General features: G+C 46.3%; 1 protein-coding gene across 10 annotated transcripts in view; it reads right to left on the minus strand.

Moving 5' to 3' along the window:
* The window catches only part of BMAL1 (basic helix-loop-helix ARNT like 1), a 106,150-nt gene that overhangs the window by 20,661 nt on the left and 67,397 nt on the right, over positions 1-18,092 (minus strand). For 3 of the 10 annotated variants that reach the window (XM_054586079.1, XM_054586077.1, XM_054586078.1), the window contains 9 exons: positions 15,257-15,385; positions 11,974-12,099; positions 11,040-11,186; positions 10,472-10,492; positions 8,726-8,788; positions 8,370-8,411; positions 6,841-6,998; positions 4,995-5,074; positions 62-154 (listed from right to left, as the gene is read on the minus strand). In XM_054586079.1, coding sequence (XP_054442054.1) covers positions 62-154; positions 4,995-5,074; positions 6,841-6,998; positions 8,370-8,411; positions 8,726-8,788; positions 10,472-10,492; positions 11,040-11,179 — 597 coding nt within the window. In that variant the 5' untranslated portion in view covers positions 11,180-11,186; positions 11,974-12,099; positions 15,257-15,385. Of the gene's footprint in view, positions 1-61; positions 155-4,994; positions 5,075-6,840; positions 6,999-8,369; positions 8,412-8,725; positions 8,789-10,176; positions 10,266-10,471; positions 10,493-11,039; positions 11,187-11,973; positions 12,100-15,256; positions 15,386-18,092 lie in introns of those variants that run through there. The other 7 variants (XM_054586081.1, XM_054586080.1, XM_054586083.1 and 4 more) reach the window with 5 other exon arrangements.

An 18,092-nucleotide genomic window follows, 5' to 3' on the forward strand; every position in this document is an offset into this window, starting at 1 on the left:
ACCCTGACAGGGGTGTCCCCTGGGGCTGCCACGCGGCTGCCCGCGCCCGGGGGAGCAGTACCTGGCTGTAGTTGAGGATCTTGAAGACAGACTCTGAGACAAAGAGTATCTTCCCTCGGTCACATCCTACGACAAACAAAAATCCATCTGCTGCCTAATCAGGAGAAATGGATAATCAATTTATCACACTTCAAGGAATAGGATGCAATCACTCTGATAGCAAATAAGGCCTGGTGTTCTAAGTATCCAAAGCACAGGACTGTTCTCACGGACAGTTTCACCGGTGTCCGGGGGGACAGAATGCTTAAAACAGACGGCTTATGAGAAAAACAAGATTCTCTCCAAGGCAGATCTATATATCTATATCGATATCCGTATCTATGATCTGATCATTACAGGGGAAAGTCCAATTATGTAAATTCTATTTCAGAGAAGAATTCGGCTTAAGAAGTTTCCTTTGACTGCATTGAAGTCCAGAGAAGTCATGTTTTATTGCTTTAATTAAAACAACTCTAAGTACAATCCTAGAATCTGAGATAAGAAAAAAATCTGTAGGACCAGAATCCCCTCTCCAATACCTCAGCCACCGTCTGTCGTCAACTTGAACACCTCCCTTTTGGGGAGCACCCGGACAGTGGTTCTCAGCATTTGGAGCAGCGTTTTGTTTTGTTTTGTTTTGTTTTATGCTGATCATCTGAGTTGGGCTGGATCACTGGCATTGTTTTATCCCCAACTTCTGCCCTGAAGTGATTCTAATGTACACGGGGTTGAAAGCTACAGCTCTTAAAATTTTATCCTTTGACCCAGGGGTAGGTTGTTTCTTCCTAAACGAGGTAAGAAAAGCAAAAATGTCTCCCTGGATTCTTCTTACCGCCTCTTCACTTTAAACACAAGTAAAAATCTCAAGTGCCAATAAAGACAGGTATAGAGACGGAGCAGTGCTTGTTAGAGAGACTGAGCCGATAACTGCCAAAGCTATAGTATCTGAGATCTTAGGCTATTTGTTCTTGTGTGCTTGCTTCCTAGGCACAACTTTTCAGACAGACAACTACTCAGCCCCTGCTGGGGGAATGCGAGTGACCGGGGACCTATCCCCACTCTGTCACGCACTTGCTCTTTCCTCACCTCCTGCAGTTCTAGCACATAGTGGGTCAACATCTTGCTTCATTCACTAGTGCTCAGTCTGTTCTTTGAAAAAACAGAAAAACTCCATTCCTTTTTCCACAAAAAAATATACCTTTGAGATATAGTTTAATTTAAAAAACTAGGAAATGAATCCATGTGCCAGAAGGTTAAAGAATGGCGCATGCATTTGTGCTGGGGTAGAAGTGAGGGAAGCTGGTGGGCCACCCAACGAGGAGGGAGCTAGGAAGGATCTTTTCCTAAGTTAGGCCTCGAAGCTGGTCCAGGGGCAAGGAATGACAGTGAGGGGGAAGCGGCTTCCCGAGTACCATCTGCTGGAAGCCTCATTCTGTCAAAAACTAGGGTATTAATAACTTCCTCATTTGCCTTGCAGACAATCTTATACCCCACAAGAGAAGTATTTCAAGGCCTTTCATTGATGAAGCGGCGAGGCACAAAAGGTGCCGAGGGAGAAGGTGACTGCGACCTCCTGACATAGGGGCAGAGCCAGGCTTGAACCGAGGACATGGGTGGCGTAGATTTCGACCCAGCCAGGGTCCCCAAAGGCCAGTGAATATACAGTCAGTGCAGGGGAGGCTGAGATATTCTGACCCTGCTTCACTGGGCAGACGGACACCATCAGGGGAAGCAGCGAGGGCCGAGAGAACAACTAAAGAGCAGAGGTGTGGGGACAGCGGAAAGCCCAGGCCGGCTCGCTCTTGGGGAGGACTGAATAACCCAGAGCCCTGGATGGGTCTGCCTACTTTTCAAACCAAAGGGAAGCAGAGTAGCTAGACACTATACTATAGACTGATCCGGCAGACTGCTGTCTGCCGCGCCGTTCATTAAAGGTATTTTGAAAGTACTTGGTGAAGCAAGCAATTAGTCAGATTTGCACTGGTGAGGAAAAGGCAGAAGCCCAGTTGCTGCTGCCAGACTATTCAGACACAGTCTGAGCGGCCCTTGCCATCTGCTGAAACGAATTCCTGGGAACTGGGTACCTGGACCTGGCAAGGGGCGGGGCAGGACTTCACGGCCACTGCAGTGTGCCGGAGAAAAAAGAGAAGTTTCACTGGGGGAAGGGAGATCCCCACCGGTGTGGCAGGAAACAAGAGCAGGAAAGGCAAGTCCAAGATGGAGTATTCAGCTTGAATAGCATTGAAATCTTTGTTATATACCCTAATAAGTGTGAACATCTGATAGAAAATTAGAAAAGCAGCAACAAGAAAATTACTAAGCATTTGTCACTATAAAAGGAGCTTTACACACACACACACACACACACACAATTTATAAACTTTTTTTTTCTTAAAAACATCAAATTACCAGTACCAGTGTGGCAGTCAAGACCAGCTATATTATTTATTTATTTTTGATTTTTTTTTTTAATTTTTTTATTTTTAGAGAGAGGGAAAGAGAGGGAGAGAAACATCATTGTGTGATTGCCTCTTGCTCGCCCCCTACTGGGGGCCTGGCCCACAACCCAGGCGTATGCCCTAGACTGGCAATCCTTTGGTTTGCAGGCTGGCACTGGATCCACTGAGCCACACCAGCCAGGGCCAGCCACATAATTTATAGGCTCTGTACAAAATGAAAATCCAGGGACTCTTGTACAAAAAATTATGATTTTCAGCGTGGCGACAGCAGAACATTAGAACCAAGCACCTGCCCTGTGCGACTGCACAGGTCACATGCCCATGGCGCTGGCCCTGCTCGTTTCTCCAGAGATGCAGCAGACATGGCTTACGGCTGTAACTTCAGCAGATCCCCTCTGACAACAAGGACATCTGTTTGGAAAGGGGTGGGGAGGCGAGGGCAGAGGTGGGTCTGAATAACCGTGCCCTGAGCGTGGCGACCAACAGATCATCACTGATTTGCTGGGAAGCCTTGGCCCCACCTTAACATGTTTATCAGTGAATAGTGCAATGCACTTACAGGAAGTACTCAAAAAAGTTTGTTGAAATAGAGAATGAATGAAAATGGAAGACACAGGAGGTATGCCTATCAGATCTACAAGTCACATGAAGCCTCAAAAGATCGCTAATGACAAGCTGGAATGTGGGACCGTCTAATAAATATTTTGACAGAGATAAAAGAAGTTTACAAAAATGAACTGCATCTATACCAGATGGAAAAGACCTGGCCTAACAATAATTCATGACAAGAGAGTTGGGAAGGGGCAGTATTACAGCTGCCCAAAAAGTGGCACCAAGACAGCTTCTGTGGCAAGAGAGGTCCCAAGCGGACCACAGGTAAGGTCTGCTTAGGGCTTGAGAGCCACTCCTAGAGGGAAATCTAGCAAACAGACGTGGCTCTGGAAAGTGTGTGTGGCAAATGCTGCTGGGGCACCAGTTCCAAACCCCGTCTCTCCCTTGCTCGCCTACCCGTTACGGAGGCTGGGGAATCTAAGCCCTGCTCGGCAACCTGCCCCCTGGAGGGACCAGGTGAATCTCCTCCACAAGCTGAAGTCCACTGCTGGGCTTCCAGGAAGCGCATCCTTTTCTGATGAAAAGGACCGCTGGCCGGGAGCCTCCCCTGCCGTTTCTCCCCTAGCACCGTCATCTTGCCGCATGGAGGAAATGGCGGCACTGCTGGCCCAGCTTGGTTGTGCGCGAAGACCAAGGGCCTGGTTCCCTCTGGCCACGCTGGAGCACCACGCTGGCCCCTCACAGCCGACCCCAGGACCAGCCACACTTGAGAAACAAAGCCCGATTTGTTACAATATTACTGACTATTTCCTATGCTGTACTTTACACCCCCATGACTATTTCGTACATAACTACCAGTGGTCCGGTGCTGGAAGTATCGGGGGAGGGGGATACTTCGTAAAGTATATGACTGGCTAACTGCTATGCAGTAACACCTGAAACCAATACAAAATAATATTTCACGTAAACTAATTTTTAAAAATTAAACAAACAAACAAAAGAATGCTATTTGTTCATCCCGCCTTCTGTTCCTTGCAGTTGAAAGCTTTCCAATTAACACAGCATGTCTGAAGGGGAAGGACAGAGGATACGGGAGTAAGCAGACAGGCCAGTAAGAAGGGTAGGAGGAGCCGGGCTGAGATGAACATGGGTAACGGTGATACAAAGATCCACTTGGACTGACATCTGCTTTGCAAACATCTGCTCAGAGAAGGGTGCCAAGATCCTGCAGGGGCCTTAGCAAGCGAGTCGACCCTGACGGTGGGGGGCCTTTTAGTTATGTTTTTCTATTTTTCTTCTTACAGTTTGCAAGAGGACATGCTTCTGAATTCTATTTCTTTCCCCGCAGGCGAACTCTGCTCTGCCGGGAACATGCCTTGGAGCCCGGTGCAGACCTAATTCAGCACGGAGGCCGGTTCCCGTGGTGCTGCCTCAGCTGCCTCGGCAGAGGCCAGCGAGGAATGAAGACTAATAGGCAAGCAGGCGAAAGCATCACCTCCTCCATTTATTCTCCCCCCTGAATCATGAAGTCTTTGGAAGTTTCGTTCGTTTGAAGGGATTTTGGTGTCCAGATTTCGGTGGATGTTTTTGTGCTAGTGGTTAAGTGAGACTCAGAGAAATTCTCAATTATTTTCAGTGTCAGTCCCTTTCTAAAACCTTCATGCAGGATTGGGATCCTTAACTACCGCCTATTTTAAACAAAACACTACTCTTCCCACTTAAAATCACAGTAGCACAGACCTTCAGTTTTTGCCTAAGCAAGGGTAGGAGAGGAGGAGGAAGGCCTCGGGAGGAATGTGAAGCCTGTCCAAACAATAAGATAAAGAGGAAGTGGGCCTAAGAAAAGTTCAGTGTTGAGACATCAAATTCCCACATGCTGGTACTTAAACTCTGAAATTTGTAAAAATAAATATTGTGTAAAACAATCCCATAATTGCAACATACCCTGAGAATGAGGTGTTTCAATTCATCATCTGACAGAAAGGTTGGTTTGTAGTTTGCTTCTGTGTATGGATTGGTGGCACCTTAGAAGGGGAAAAGAAAAAGCGTTAGCTCACTTTATATTCAGATAATGTCTCATTCCACTTCACTGCCTCACACCTTCCAGCCTAGTCCTTACCACCTGGGATTTGCATTTTACCTTCTTTTTTCCTTAATTGAGACAAGGTAAGATCTGGTTTTGAACAAAATCCTGTAATGCCCAAGAGAATTCCACTGAAAAGAGAACACTGTTGCCCACAGGGGACTTATCAAGCTTGCCTTTGTCACTATAGGAAAAACCAAGAGCAAACAAAAGGAAGTTAACAAATCTGCTTCTAAGAGACAGGGCAGCTCTAGAAGCAAACTGGAAGAGGTGCCAGGGAGGGTTCCCTCCTCCCAAGATGTATATTAAATGGGTTGTCTAGCAGTCCCTCAAATCACCACTCCAAATGTTCTTGGGAAATCATCCAGGCTGCCAGACCCTGAGTAAATATATTGTAGAAGGCATTTAGTGCGAGCCCTCCTTCATCAGCGGTGAGTCAAATGAGCCTGGCAGCCCAGAGGAACGCATTACTTCAGTAAACGCAACTCTAGCTCCTGGGACTGAAATGGAACAAGACTTATGTTTAAAAGGCTGTCAATCTGGCATTTTTCAGAAGAACAATAACTTATTAGAGAAGAATGCCAGCAGGAAACAACTTGGAATCTGCAGAATGGTTAGTAGAAGAGTGAAGAAATAAAATGAAATGGGCCCATAATAATTCAAAGTATTATGGGGAAGAAGGTAAACCGAACATATCTGTGACTTTCATAGCAACTAACAAGGCGCAGGGGATGGGCCCACATCCCTGCTTTGTTATAATAACTCAGGACTTGCCACTCTTTTCCTTCCAGTTTAATAGAAATTGTTTTATTGTAATTTAGTCTCTACTGTTTCAGCTCATATGAATTTTTAAATGCCATTCTCCAAGCACAGGATACAATTATATTTTTTGAATAATAATCAAAAGTCAGACAAAACCAACTACTTCTTATTTCTGGTGGCTTTGTGGAAATAAAAAGATGCAGTTCTTTTACCACACAGCTCAGCGATCTAACTGAGCACCCACTTTCCGATTTCCTCAAATAGTTCAAGACGAGCTATGGAAAATTCCAGGAACAGCAATCACTAAAATGCCTGATATGTTTCAGATTTCTCCTGTGGTTTGGATAAGTTACTTCCACATCTCTGCCTGGGTTTTCTCAACCTTACCACACTCAGGAGAGAAGAAAAATACTGCTTCCTTCATACGGGGTCTAGCCAGTTTGGGAAAATTCCAGAAGAAGAGTATGTCAGTGTTCATTCTTGACGATAAAAATGCAGCAAGGACCATCAACCACTGACCAACTCTTCAAAGGGACCAGGACGAATTTCCCTCTTAAACACTAAAACTGACTCTCTGGGTCACTAAATGTGCCTGCACTTCTGGTGTTTATAATTGTATGGGTGGGGTCCAGGCACACATATGTGAAAGATGGGGCATCAGCAGTGTCCTCTGATAAGCATGTAGTCTGACTACACGCACACACAGAGACGTGTGCATGGCCTTTACCCTCTGGGCATGCAGGGCTGCAAAACTGCATCTTGATACATAAGTTCAATAGTCACTTATTTGGCATCGTGTCTATTGCTGAAAAATTACAGGCATATTACTCAAGGCTACACATTTTCAAGCCATAAATATTTGCCGTAGGGACTTAGGAACATTTGAGGCAACAGAGATACATTTGTGAGCAAGGACATGAAGGACAATAAAACCCAGGGTCTCACCTCGTAATGTTTTCATGTGCTGAACGGCCATCCGTAGCACAGTAAGTTTATCTAATTTCCTGGACATCGCGTTGCATGTTGGTACCAAGGAAGCCAATTCATCAATAAAACTGTTCATTTTATCCCGGCGCCTCTTTTCAATTTGACTGTGAGCTTCCCTGAAGAACAATATGAAAAACAAATTCCATAAAATGTAACCCAGCACCAAGGAAACAATGGCAAAAATAAGTTATACCTGTTCTCAATATTCATCTGACAAGGCAAATTTAGAACTTGCAGACTATTTTAAACTAGACTTTTCTACTAAAGTTACCCAAAAAGTGGCTTCACTCCCAGGTCAGTATTAGGTTTTTTTGTTTGTTTGTTTTTTTGTTTGTTTTTCTTACCTCAGCCTTAGAATTAAGGAGAAATATTACAAAAACTATCTTTTCAGAGTAAACTGTACTGTTAATTTGTCATTTCCTTTCCTCTTGGCCTCCATAAAGTTGGATTTAAGATGGGGGCAGGGGACAAAAAGAGGGAGGTGGAGGTTTTAAAGAGCAAAACATCCAGGACAGTCACCATCAAGGGTCCCGTGGTCCCCTGTGCGCTGTCTCCGAGCTTTGCGAGGAGCCTGTTGTGTGCCTGCCAGAGACTCACTGAATGAGTCGCCAGGGAGCTCACGCTGCCGTCCTTGGATCAAACGTGACCCCACATAGATACAGCAGATGCTACATCTGCCCCCAGGAACTTCCTCCAAAGAATGTCACATGTCACACTCCTCCCTCCCAGGAGCTGTTGCCCACTGAGGGAGCATGCCAGTTCCGCTGGCACGTACTCTCCCTGACTGGTTTGCACCTGCCATTTGTGCCTGTCCCCCTAAAGAGGTGCCTCCATGGTGGAAATGTAGTTTGCTGCCGCTGCCATAGCAACCGAACCCCGAGATCTCCTGCCAAAGCGGGTCTGCCAGAGGAAAGCTACAATCCTCAGGTCAGCCAAGTTCTGCAGCCCTTCCTTCTGGGTTATGACAGCCTCATAGCAGGAGGAGGGCTGAGGACCCCCATGGAAAGGGGTCAGAAAGTGTGGTTGGAGGCAGGAAGGATCAAGCTGGAGAGTCTATTCAAGGGAGCAGGCCATCCCCCTGTCGGGCCTTCAGCTGCAATTCTCAGAGCAACAAGGGCCCCCTTCAGAGGAGAGGGGTGGCCCAGGAGCCGAATCTCTGAGCCAGGTCTCCTCCTGAAGGCCTTTGAGTCAGGAAGGAGTACCTGCCAGAGACTGGGGGGGAAGCCTCAGCCATAATTTATTTTCTTCTCCCTCCACGTCCTCTTTCAATGAAGCATGCTTAGGCAACCAAGAGTGAAGGCCAGAGCAGCCTGGGAGAGTGAGGGGCAGAAGCCCACACCAGCCCACAGTCCACTGCTCCCTTCTCTGTTCGTTAGGGATGTGACTGTCAGGGAACTGTTAGGGCCCAGATGCACAGCGCCTCCTCGGCTGCATCTGAGAAACCAGAGCCAGGACCGCTTACAGACAGAACGAGGGCCCCTTCTTACCTTGCATTTTTGATCCTTCCTTGGTGCTCTGTGTATTCTAACCTGGAAATAAAAGAGCAAAAGATAAAGACACAATCTCCTGGAGATTATAACTAACAGCAAAGTTATACCCTGCTTTCTTCCCAATTTAATTAATTTTCCTATTTAATCCCTGTCATCTCTCTACAAGCACACAACATTGGCTGTTAGCCAAATTAGGGGCTGGAGGGAGACAATCCTGAGCCCACGGGCTCTTAGCCCCCTTGTTTATTCCCTATCCAGGTTATGGGTGGCACCTGCACCAAGTACCACAATGTGTAATTATGCAAGGAAATGGCTACAATGACGCTGAAGTTCAGTAACTAGGTTCATGGTACCTTCCGTGAGGGTCATCTTTGTCTGTGTCCATGCTTTCCCTGAAAAAAAACAAGAGAACGTGACTATTAAAGACATAAAAAATACCTTTTAATCATAATATGTGAGGCTCTCATTTATCCAGAAACCAAACAGTTAGAAAGTTTAAATAACACAGTATTGATTATGGAAATACAACAGTCAAATAAAGAAAAACAACTTAAAGCTCCTATAAAACTTGAACTGGTTTTCCAGATTATCAAATGAAATTTATATAAAGTCTCAATAGAGTTTCCATGTTAACATATTTTATCATATTTTGATTGTATGAAAATTGGGAGTACATAACACTTACGGAAACTCTTCAACAGAGTATCCGAGTAACTATAACACCTCGTTCCCCCACCACTCTGGATAAATGGAGTTTATTCCTTTGCAAAGCACACCAAGCATCAAATATCTGTGCACATTATTTATTAGATTGTGTGGGGATTGAAGTGAGGAGGGGAATCAAAGCACCAACAAAGAAGCCCTGAGCGAGCCCTAAGGCAGTTTTTCAAAGGCACCGCTGCCCAGAGTCCGGTTCTGAGCCAGGTGGGGAGCCCCGCGAGCTGGGACAGAGGGGAGGCCTGGGGTGCAGGGGTATGGAACTGTTTGGCAGCAGAGGGTGCTGGGGTCATGGCATTGTCCTGCCTCCTTTTATCAGGCTCCAGAAATCCAAGTTTCATGGCATCTTGTGTTTCAGTAGAAAAGAGATTGACATTATCAGAGGAAGGAGTTCCAAATCTCCGCCACCCCCGGGGTAAGCTCACAGCCTTCTTCAGCTCCTAACTTATCAGACAAGTACTGACTACCCTCCGGGCCTCTCCCCTTCCTCCTTTATCCCATAAAAAGGGAGGAATTATACCCTTCAAACAATGTAATTTCAAGGGCGAAACCAATTTTCTCAGGAGTGCCGTCACATCGCGGGCATTCTAGAACAGCGGTTCCCAATTAGGCGCCCCAGATTTCCTCCCAGGCAGAGGGTTTCTTGAGCTAGTCCTCAAGTCCAGGGAAAATCAGACAGGCCACTTGGGCAAATGAGAACTTTCCTTCCCCTTTGTCCAGCCTCCTGTCTGCTTACTGAGGCCAGAGTGACCACCTCAAGCGAAGGGAAGCTCTGCCTGACTTTAGATATGACTTTAGAACATCAGAAGTATAGAGAAATGGAATTACAGTTGCTTCATTAATAGGGTCTCCATGAATTACAAGAGATTTGCCAACTGGGGTCCTTGAGGGAAACCGGAAGGCCTTGGGTGGTGACAGGTTGGAAACCATAGAGAGCAGATGTCTTAGAACATGTCAGTGGTCCAGAGAAAACATCTGCTGGTCTCTCTGTTGGGAAGTGGCTGCTACGAAAAAACACCCTTCTGGTCCTCACACCCACTCTCCATCCCCTGGGCATTTGCTCTCTGAATCATCTGGGATAACTTACATATTACTCATAGCATCTCCTAGTGGGCCTCTGACCTCCAGCCACTGTGCTCCCCAAATTCGACCTGTGAACTTCAGCAGAAAGGGCATCTGCTGTAGTGGGGACACCTCCTTGGAGATTTTCCCTCATTAGACAAAAGCAAAAGTCTTCAATGGGCATTTGGGTAAGATTCCACATTGCAGATGCCTCAACAAAACAAAACGTGCCTTTGGATATTCTACACACAGTGCCTTGTTCCCTGTAGGTGTTTGTACAGATATAGAAGAGTTGACTGTAAGTGTGAAAGTTTACTTACTCAAAAGAAAAGTCATCAAGTCTAAAAAAAAAACAAAAATACTATTTAATATAACAGGTACATACTAATTTCAATAATGTTAAAGGACAATATCAATGTTCCTGTCCTGTTTTCAGAGATGACCACTACTTAACTTATTCCACAAAGATTTATTAAGCGTCTTCCACGGAGAGAGGCCCGCAGGCAAATCTCTCTCTGAAACCACTGAGGTTACATCCATGGACTTTAGTCATCTTGCTCAAAGAGCAAAGGAAGATAAAGGAAGGGGTAAAAGGCAAAATTGGCTTTAAGGCTCTTCTTTTTCCCTTGATATGAAACAATCTGAGGACAGAAAGGGGGAGGTAATGCCTCAGTGGTGCTGGAGGCTCCCCACTACTTGCTTCCAGGGGGAAGACGGAGAAAAATCCCAACGGTGTGGCCACCTGGAGTTGCACCTTTCATTCCCATCCCCTTCCACAAAGAGGATCCCTTCTTCCAGGAGCGACAGTAGCTGGCCCGTGGACATCGCATGCCCATGAACTGACTGGCACCAAGTTTAGCTGGAGGAGGGCGAGCCTAACGGCCTTACTGGTAGTCGGTGGAGCTGCCTTTCCGTTTGCGGGTGCAATCCACGCCGCCGGTGCCGAGGGGGCTGGAGAGGAGGTCGCTGGCGCCTGGGGACATGAAATCACTGATTGTTGAAGAAATGTCCATTCTCTGGTCCGCCATTGGAGGTCTGGAATTGGTACAAGGAGGCACAGAGGCGTGTTTACTTCTACATGACCTTCTGAATGGTGGACGACCAGGTGACACTGGGAAGGGACGGGGCGCTTATCTACAGCACCAGCGCACCTCTCACCCAGCCGCTGGAACGGGGACTTGACAGGAAGGAAGGGCACCGTGCTTACTTTGGGAGCTAGTTTGGGTAATTTAGGCTCGCCTCTTGGTTTGTCTGATGAAAAGCCCAGAGGCGCCAGGCTAGGGTGCGGAAGAACTAGACCAGAGCCCAAGCTACAGCCCAGTGCTTCTCCCTGAGGGGGCCGGGTGTGCCAGAGGTTCTCTGATAGCCAGGTCAATGAAATAAATATGATTTACTTGTTATCTTTGTATTTTCATTACAACTTTTGTAAAAGACACAGGAAAACAGAAACTATACTTTCTCAGACTATACAGGGCAGGGTAAAAGTAGGTTTACAGTTGTTTGTATGAAAATAATACGATAATTAATAAATAACAATACAAGAATCAACTCTGCTTCACGTATTCACAACTGTAAACCTCCTTTTCCCTGCCCTGTATAAAAGGTCTGACTTGGGCATCAGGAAAATGTGGTTCCTTTCTAACAGCAGCCCAGACAAAGCCTGTCCTTTCTTTCCCTGCTGTCCTCCCATACCCAGCATCCCCTGCAAGGAAAACCTTGAATAATGAAATGAAGACATTATAAATAAATTTGCAAAACACTTTGAGAATTTATATTTTAAAATCACAAAGTGAGCTGGCCCCCAAAAGAGGCTGACAGGTACCTTACAAGGAACTCCAGCTCCAAACCACGTTGAAGAGGTCCGTGCCCGGCCCGCAGTCGGGGGTCCGAGTGCCACACCACGTGACTGGGGCTGTCACTCCTTCTCTCTGGGCCCAAGTTTCCTCATCTGCAAAGCAATAAGTAAGTGTGAGCTCTTGCCTTCACTGTTACTATTACACTCACAGATGGGTGAACCAGGTCCTCCTGGTGAGGTGTGCACCAAATTTTCACTTTCACAATCACCTGCTAGAGTGGAATATTGGTGCATATGTCTCCATACATTTGAGCTGTTATCTCTTGGTATAAATTTCTAAAAGTAGCACTGACAGAGCAAAAGGTGACACACATTACGTGTATTCGTACACACTTAAACATTGTGCTCCAGGAACTTACATGCTCAACAAGAGCTCTTGCCAGGCTGAAAGTACAAACCAACCTCATTGTTTTTACTTGTATTTTTAAATTACTAGAGGTGGTGTTCCTGTGTTATGGGCACTTCTCTGTTTTCCCTTTTGCCTACTCATGTCCCATTTTTGTGCCTTCAGGACCTACGGGCCTCCTCACTCACATTCACCTGGGCACCTGAACCTGGTGGGAGAAAAACACACAGCGAGCTGACTGCTCCCCCTGTCAGCCCCCAGCTCTCCCTCGGAGGCCCAGTGCAGTCCAGCCGTCCCCGACTCCAAGCTCCTTTCACTCTCCCACTCTGCTAGTGAGGACTTTGTACCTTCTTTTTTCTCTTCCAACCCTCAACATCTTCCAGATCCTCACGCTCAGCTAATAACTTGGCTTTCTCCTTTACTGAGAAAAGAGGCCATCAACCATAGCGACCAGCCTACCGAGGTGCTGCTGGTTAGGACCCCCACACTGGGTGTGTGCTGACTCCATCCTCTCTCATAACTTGAGACCATTGCGCCAGAAGGCTCTCCCTGACCCCAATCTGTATCATCCACTTTCCCATATACTGGGTCACTCTGATGAGGATCAAAACATGTTGCAACAACTCTCGTATTGGAGCAAAAAAAAGCTTTGAGCTCCACTCCTCTCTAGTCATTGCCCCATTTCTGTTTCCAGTTCCTTTCCTCTTACTCTCTATAAACCAACTCCAATCACTCCAGTCAGGCTTTTGTCCCCATCATTCCAATAAGACACCCTCTATTGCCACCGGTGACCTCCTCACTGCTAAATCCAACGGCTGGTTTTCCATTCATTCACTCCCTATTTGACTCAACAGCAACAACTGATAGATGTGATCTTTGATCCTCTTCATTGTCCCTTGGTTTCAGAGATGCCACCTTCTCCTGGTCTTTCTTCTACTTCAGTGGCCATTCATTTTTGGTCTCCTTAGCTAGTTCCTCTTCATCTTCCTCAAATCTAAATAAAGGTTCCATGGATGTCCGTGGATTCCTTGCTGTCTATACTCATTCCCTAGGAGATCTGTCTGCCCTATCTATCTATGCTATTGATATGATAGCTCCCAAATGTACATCTTCAGCCCAGACCTCTCCCTGAATTCCAAGCTTGTATAACCATCTCCCTGACATCTCCATTTGAATTTACAATGGGGACTTCAAATTGAAACATCCATAACCAAACCCCTGGGTTCCCCAAGCCAAGCCCAAGTCATGCCTACACCAGCATTTCAATCCTTCTGGTTCCTCAGGCCCCAAACCTCGAAGTCACTCTTGAGTCCTTTTCTTTCTTTCACAGCCTGCATCCAATCCATCACAAATCCTATTAATCCACCATTTAAAAATTCAGCCACTTCTCCATTTTTTCCTTTATAATATTTCTGCTCAAGTATCATTTTATCAATGAAGCTTCCTTGAATATCCATGTAATACAACCTCCTGCCAGTCCTCCCCAACCACCCCTACCTACCCTGCTTAATTTTTTTCCATAGCCCTTATCAAAATTTGGCCTATGGTAATCTAATTCTTTCTTCATTTTTTCTTCATTAGACTATAGCATGAGAAGACTCGGGATTCTGTTTGGTTTACTGCTTGTATCCTTAGTACCTGGAGCGCTTCCTAGTACATAAGAAGTACGCAATAAATAGATGTTGAATGCATAAATTTATGTATTAGAAATATATTCTTTGTTCATCATAGATGTTGTAAACACTTTTTTTCCTTTTTTGTCTTTTAACTTTGCTTATGGTATTTGTATGTGATAATAAAGTGACATTTGAAAAAGCATTTTCTCACTTGTGCTGGTGTTGCTCAGTGGATTGAGCACCAGCCTGCAAACCAGAAGGTCGCTGGTTCAATTCCTGGTCACATACATAGTGTGGTACTAGAATGGAAATAACAGGATCCAAGAAACAATAAAATGTCCATAAATAGGCATTGAGTGATTCAATAAAGGTGGCATTTCAAATGACTGGTAACAGGATATATGGTCTATTAAATGGTGTTGGGACAGTTCTCTACGAGGGCACATGCCTGGGCTGTGAGAGAGGCAACAAATTGATGCAGCTCTTGTACATTAATGTTTCTCTCCCCCTCTCCCTCCTTTCCCATCTCTCTAAAATAAATAAATCTTTTCTTTAAAAAAAAAAAAGTCTTTTCACACCCAAGAATAATAAAAATATTCTCTTTACTAACATTTTTATAATTTTACTTTGTTTAGTTCTTTAATCCATTTGGAAATGATTTTGGGTATACTACCTAAGAAATTCCCAAACTTATTTCCCTCCAGTGGATAGAGAACTGTCCCAACACCATTTAATAGACCATATATCCTGTTACCAATCATTTGAAATGCCACCTTTATTGAATCACTCAATGCCTATTTATGGACATTTTATTGTTTCTTGGATCCTGTTATTTCCATTCTAGTACCACACTATATATTATTTGGCCTGATTATACACTCTAATATCTGGTAGAATAAATCCCTTCCCTCATTACTCTTCATTTACAAAAATTTCCTGGCTATGCTGATTTATTCATCGCGAAGCATTTTATAACCATTTAATCATGTGAAAGGCCTGTTGGGTGGCTGCCATTGTTGTTCTATTGTTACTGACACTAAGAGAAGTAGTCCAGGAATGAGTACGGGGCCCTGCCCTCAGGGCCTCGGGGACCCAGGCTGCATGTTGGTCGGGGGCGCCACCTCTGGGCCACTCCCTCTGTGTGACCAGCTAGACAACTGCATCAGGTAGAATATTCGAAGTTTCGGGGTCTGGGAGCAGCCACAGTTTCTGAAAGAAGAGCTTCCCTGGGATCTGCCAATGAGTTAGCTGGGTGAGGGGGAAGGTAGGGAATACGATGGTTTATTACCTGATGCCACAGTTCCTCAACCTCAGACCCACCCTGGGAGGAGTAAGGAGCCACTGGACTTGTTGGTCACCTCAAAGCGATTTTCATGTTTTATAGCTTCCTTCCAGGCAGTCAGCTTCTTTCAGAAACCTATAGTAGGGCCCAAGGAGAAGAAAACCCAGACAGTTCACTTTAGGGTACATAAGTCTTAAAATCTCACATTAGCTAAGGGAGATGGGGGAATCTGACTCATGACTCCTAATTACAGGGAGTAATTGGACGGTTCACAACCCATCTTTCAGCTGCCTGTTAAACTCAACTATAAACTTGTGAAGGGATCGTGTGTTTGGGGTTTAGTCTAACAGGCAATATTTTAGCAGGACATGTTTTTCTGTGAAAAACAATGCCATTTAAATTACTAAACATGGATTTTTGGACACGGCCTTAAGAGAAGAAAGATGATTATATTTTTCATTCCTCATATTGGGTCAAGCAATAACAGTGAACTTATTAAGTATGTACTTTGCATCGAGCCCTGTTCTTACTGCATTATGTAGATTAACGCAAACCTGAAAATAGCTCAGTGAGGTAGATACTATTGTTTTCTTCATTTTACTGATGAGATGGTTGAGACAGAGGTGAAGGAGCTGGGCAAGGTCACACAGCCGGAGTGGTGGGGCTCCAGATGCTACGCTCACTGCTAATGACGTCACTCCACTCTCCCAAGTGAAGTTAGTTTGTGAGACGCAGACCATGGAACACAAATCTTCGGAAAACATTAAGCCAAAACAATATGCCAGCAGAGCCAATACTTAAAACATCTTAGCTTAAGAACATCAGGTACGTCTGTGCACACACAAAGCTAAGGGAGAAAGCAACTCTGAAAAGGCGCTGCCCGCCCACCTCCCACTGACAGGACACAGGGGACCTGTTCGCTCCCTGCGACTGGAGGAAGTGGCTCTCAAGGAAGGCAAGCGGCACAGCCCCTACCTCCTTCCCAGCTCTTCCTTGAGATGGCAAAACAGATTTTAAACGGGGCTTTACCGACCTCGCTGAAGGAAGAGTTCAGCTGTTTCCCATTCTGCAGGCTAATTCTTGTCATCTTTGGACTATCTATCTTTGTCTTGATCATTCTAAAGGTCTTTGGATGAATATCCAGGAATAGAACTGATTTTGTTCTCTCAATTTATTCCCCTTTGCAGTCTGACTCAGAAACCTTCACCATCTGATAACCCCAGTCTCTGGGCGTGTGCTAACAGCCTGACCAGGCGCTCTGGACTTGAATTCCCGAGCCTCAGTTGATACGGCACTGGCAAACGGACGCAAAGTCCCCAGGTAATGCTGCTGGAGGCAGGCTTACAATGTGTGAGTCCATCTGAGTCCAATTCCCCATCCAGGCCCCATACCACCCTCCAGCCCCCAGTGCGCGGCCCACCCTGGTCATCTCCCTCTCTCTCCTTCCACATCCCAGACCCTCACATAGCTCTCCAATGGGTGGGTCCAGCCACTTCCCTCCCTGGGGGTCATTTCCTCCATCCAGGCTGCTTTCCTCTTCAGCCCTGCCCCCTGCTCAATGGGGTCAGAGACAGGACCCCCCTGCCACCCCCGCTCCTTGTTTAAAACACTTCACTGGCTTCTCTGCTCTGCTCTGCTCCAAGCCTTCCAGATAAAACCTCAAATTCTCCAGTGGTTAACACCAGGCCCGGCCACGGCTTGCTGCCTCTCTAGCCCATCCCTCCTCATCTACTGCTGAAAGCTCAAGGTCACTCACTTAAAGTCCCAAGAGCACAGGGCCCCAGCTGTGCCCACAGTGTCCTGCAGGTGTGGCTCCCGTTAGCCACTCAATCACCTGGTGAACTGCTTTCTTCTCAAGTGCTGTCAGGTGTCACCTCCAAGGAGAAACCTTTCGGCTCCGCCCACGCTGCTCTTGCCCTTCCCTTCACATCCACCCGCCCCCCGCCACCCCCCGCCCCCCCCCTCTCTCTGTTTTGCCCCCTACCCTGTGCTTCTGTTGTTGGGCACCTCCCAGTACCACCCCTCACTCTCTTTCCCCCGCTTCTCTGAAACTTAGATAAAGGCTCTAACAATGAAATGGCATATGAAATTTCTTATTTTGATCAATTTTCCAAAACTCTAATTTGCTTTATAGAAATAATAAAGGCTAAGATGGATCTTGGCACTATAGTTTGCAAAACAAAAATTAAAAGGCCTTTCTTATGTGCTTGGACAAGGTAAGGACACAAAATCAGCTGTGACACTTAACAGTTATTTTTGGAAAACTGTTTTCTCTCCAAAGGAAGTATTCTTAGACGTAAGACAATAAATGAAACAACAAAAGAAGAAGAAAAAGAAGAAGAAGAAGAAGAAGAAAAACTCTTTCTGGCTCCCTACTTCCAAAAGAGGTCTGACCTGGGGGACCCCCGCTGATGGGGGCACTGCGAGAGGGGCCCTTGTTGCGGGGGTTGAGGCCAGCCCTGCTGCTGCCGTCCAAGTGGCACAGAGCAAGGATGCTCTGGGGGAGCCCGGTCGGTGGTCCTGGGGTTGGCGGCCCCATGTTCTGAGTTCGAGATTCCAAAAGTGGGGGGAGGTTCATCACTGGCTGGCCAGAAAAAGGCTGGCCTGGGAAGAACTTGGGGGCACCCTCTGTCCCATCTCAGTCCCCTTGCGCTCCTCATAGCAGCACAGGGAAAAGAATCTCAGAGGCTCCATATAAAGAAGCGAGGGGTCGGGAGAGGAGCCGCAGGGCCTCAGCGCCTGAGCAGGGTGAGGGCCTCAACCACTGCTCGGTGCCCACGGGAGACATAGCAGCTCCTCTGAGCACAGGGGGGCGAGGCCAAATTGCCCCCTCAGAAAACCG

The sequence above is a fragment of the Pteronotus mesoamericanus genome, unplaced genomic scaffold (genome assembly GCF_021234165.1).
Source record: "Pteronotus mesoamericanus isolate MK-2021 breed Mesoamerican mustached bat unplaced genomic scaffold, CSHL_Meso_final contig_90, whole genome shotgun sequence".
NCBI classification, from domain to species: domain Eukaryota; kingdom Metazoa; phylum Chordata; class Mammalia; order Chiroptera; family Mormoopidae; genus Pteronotus; species Pteronotus mesoamericanus.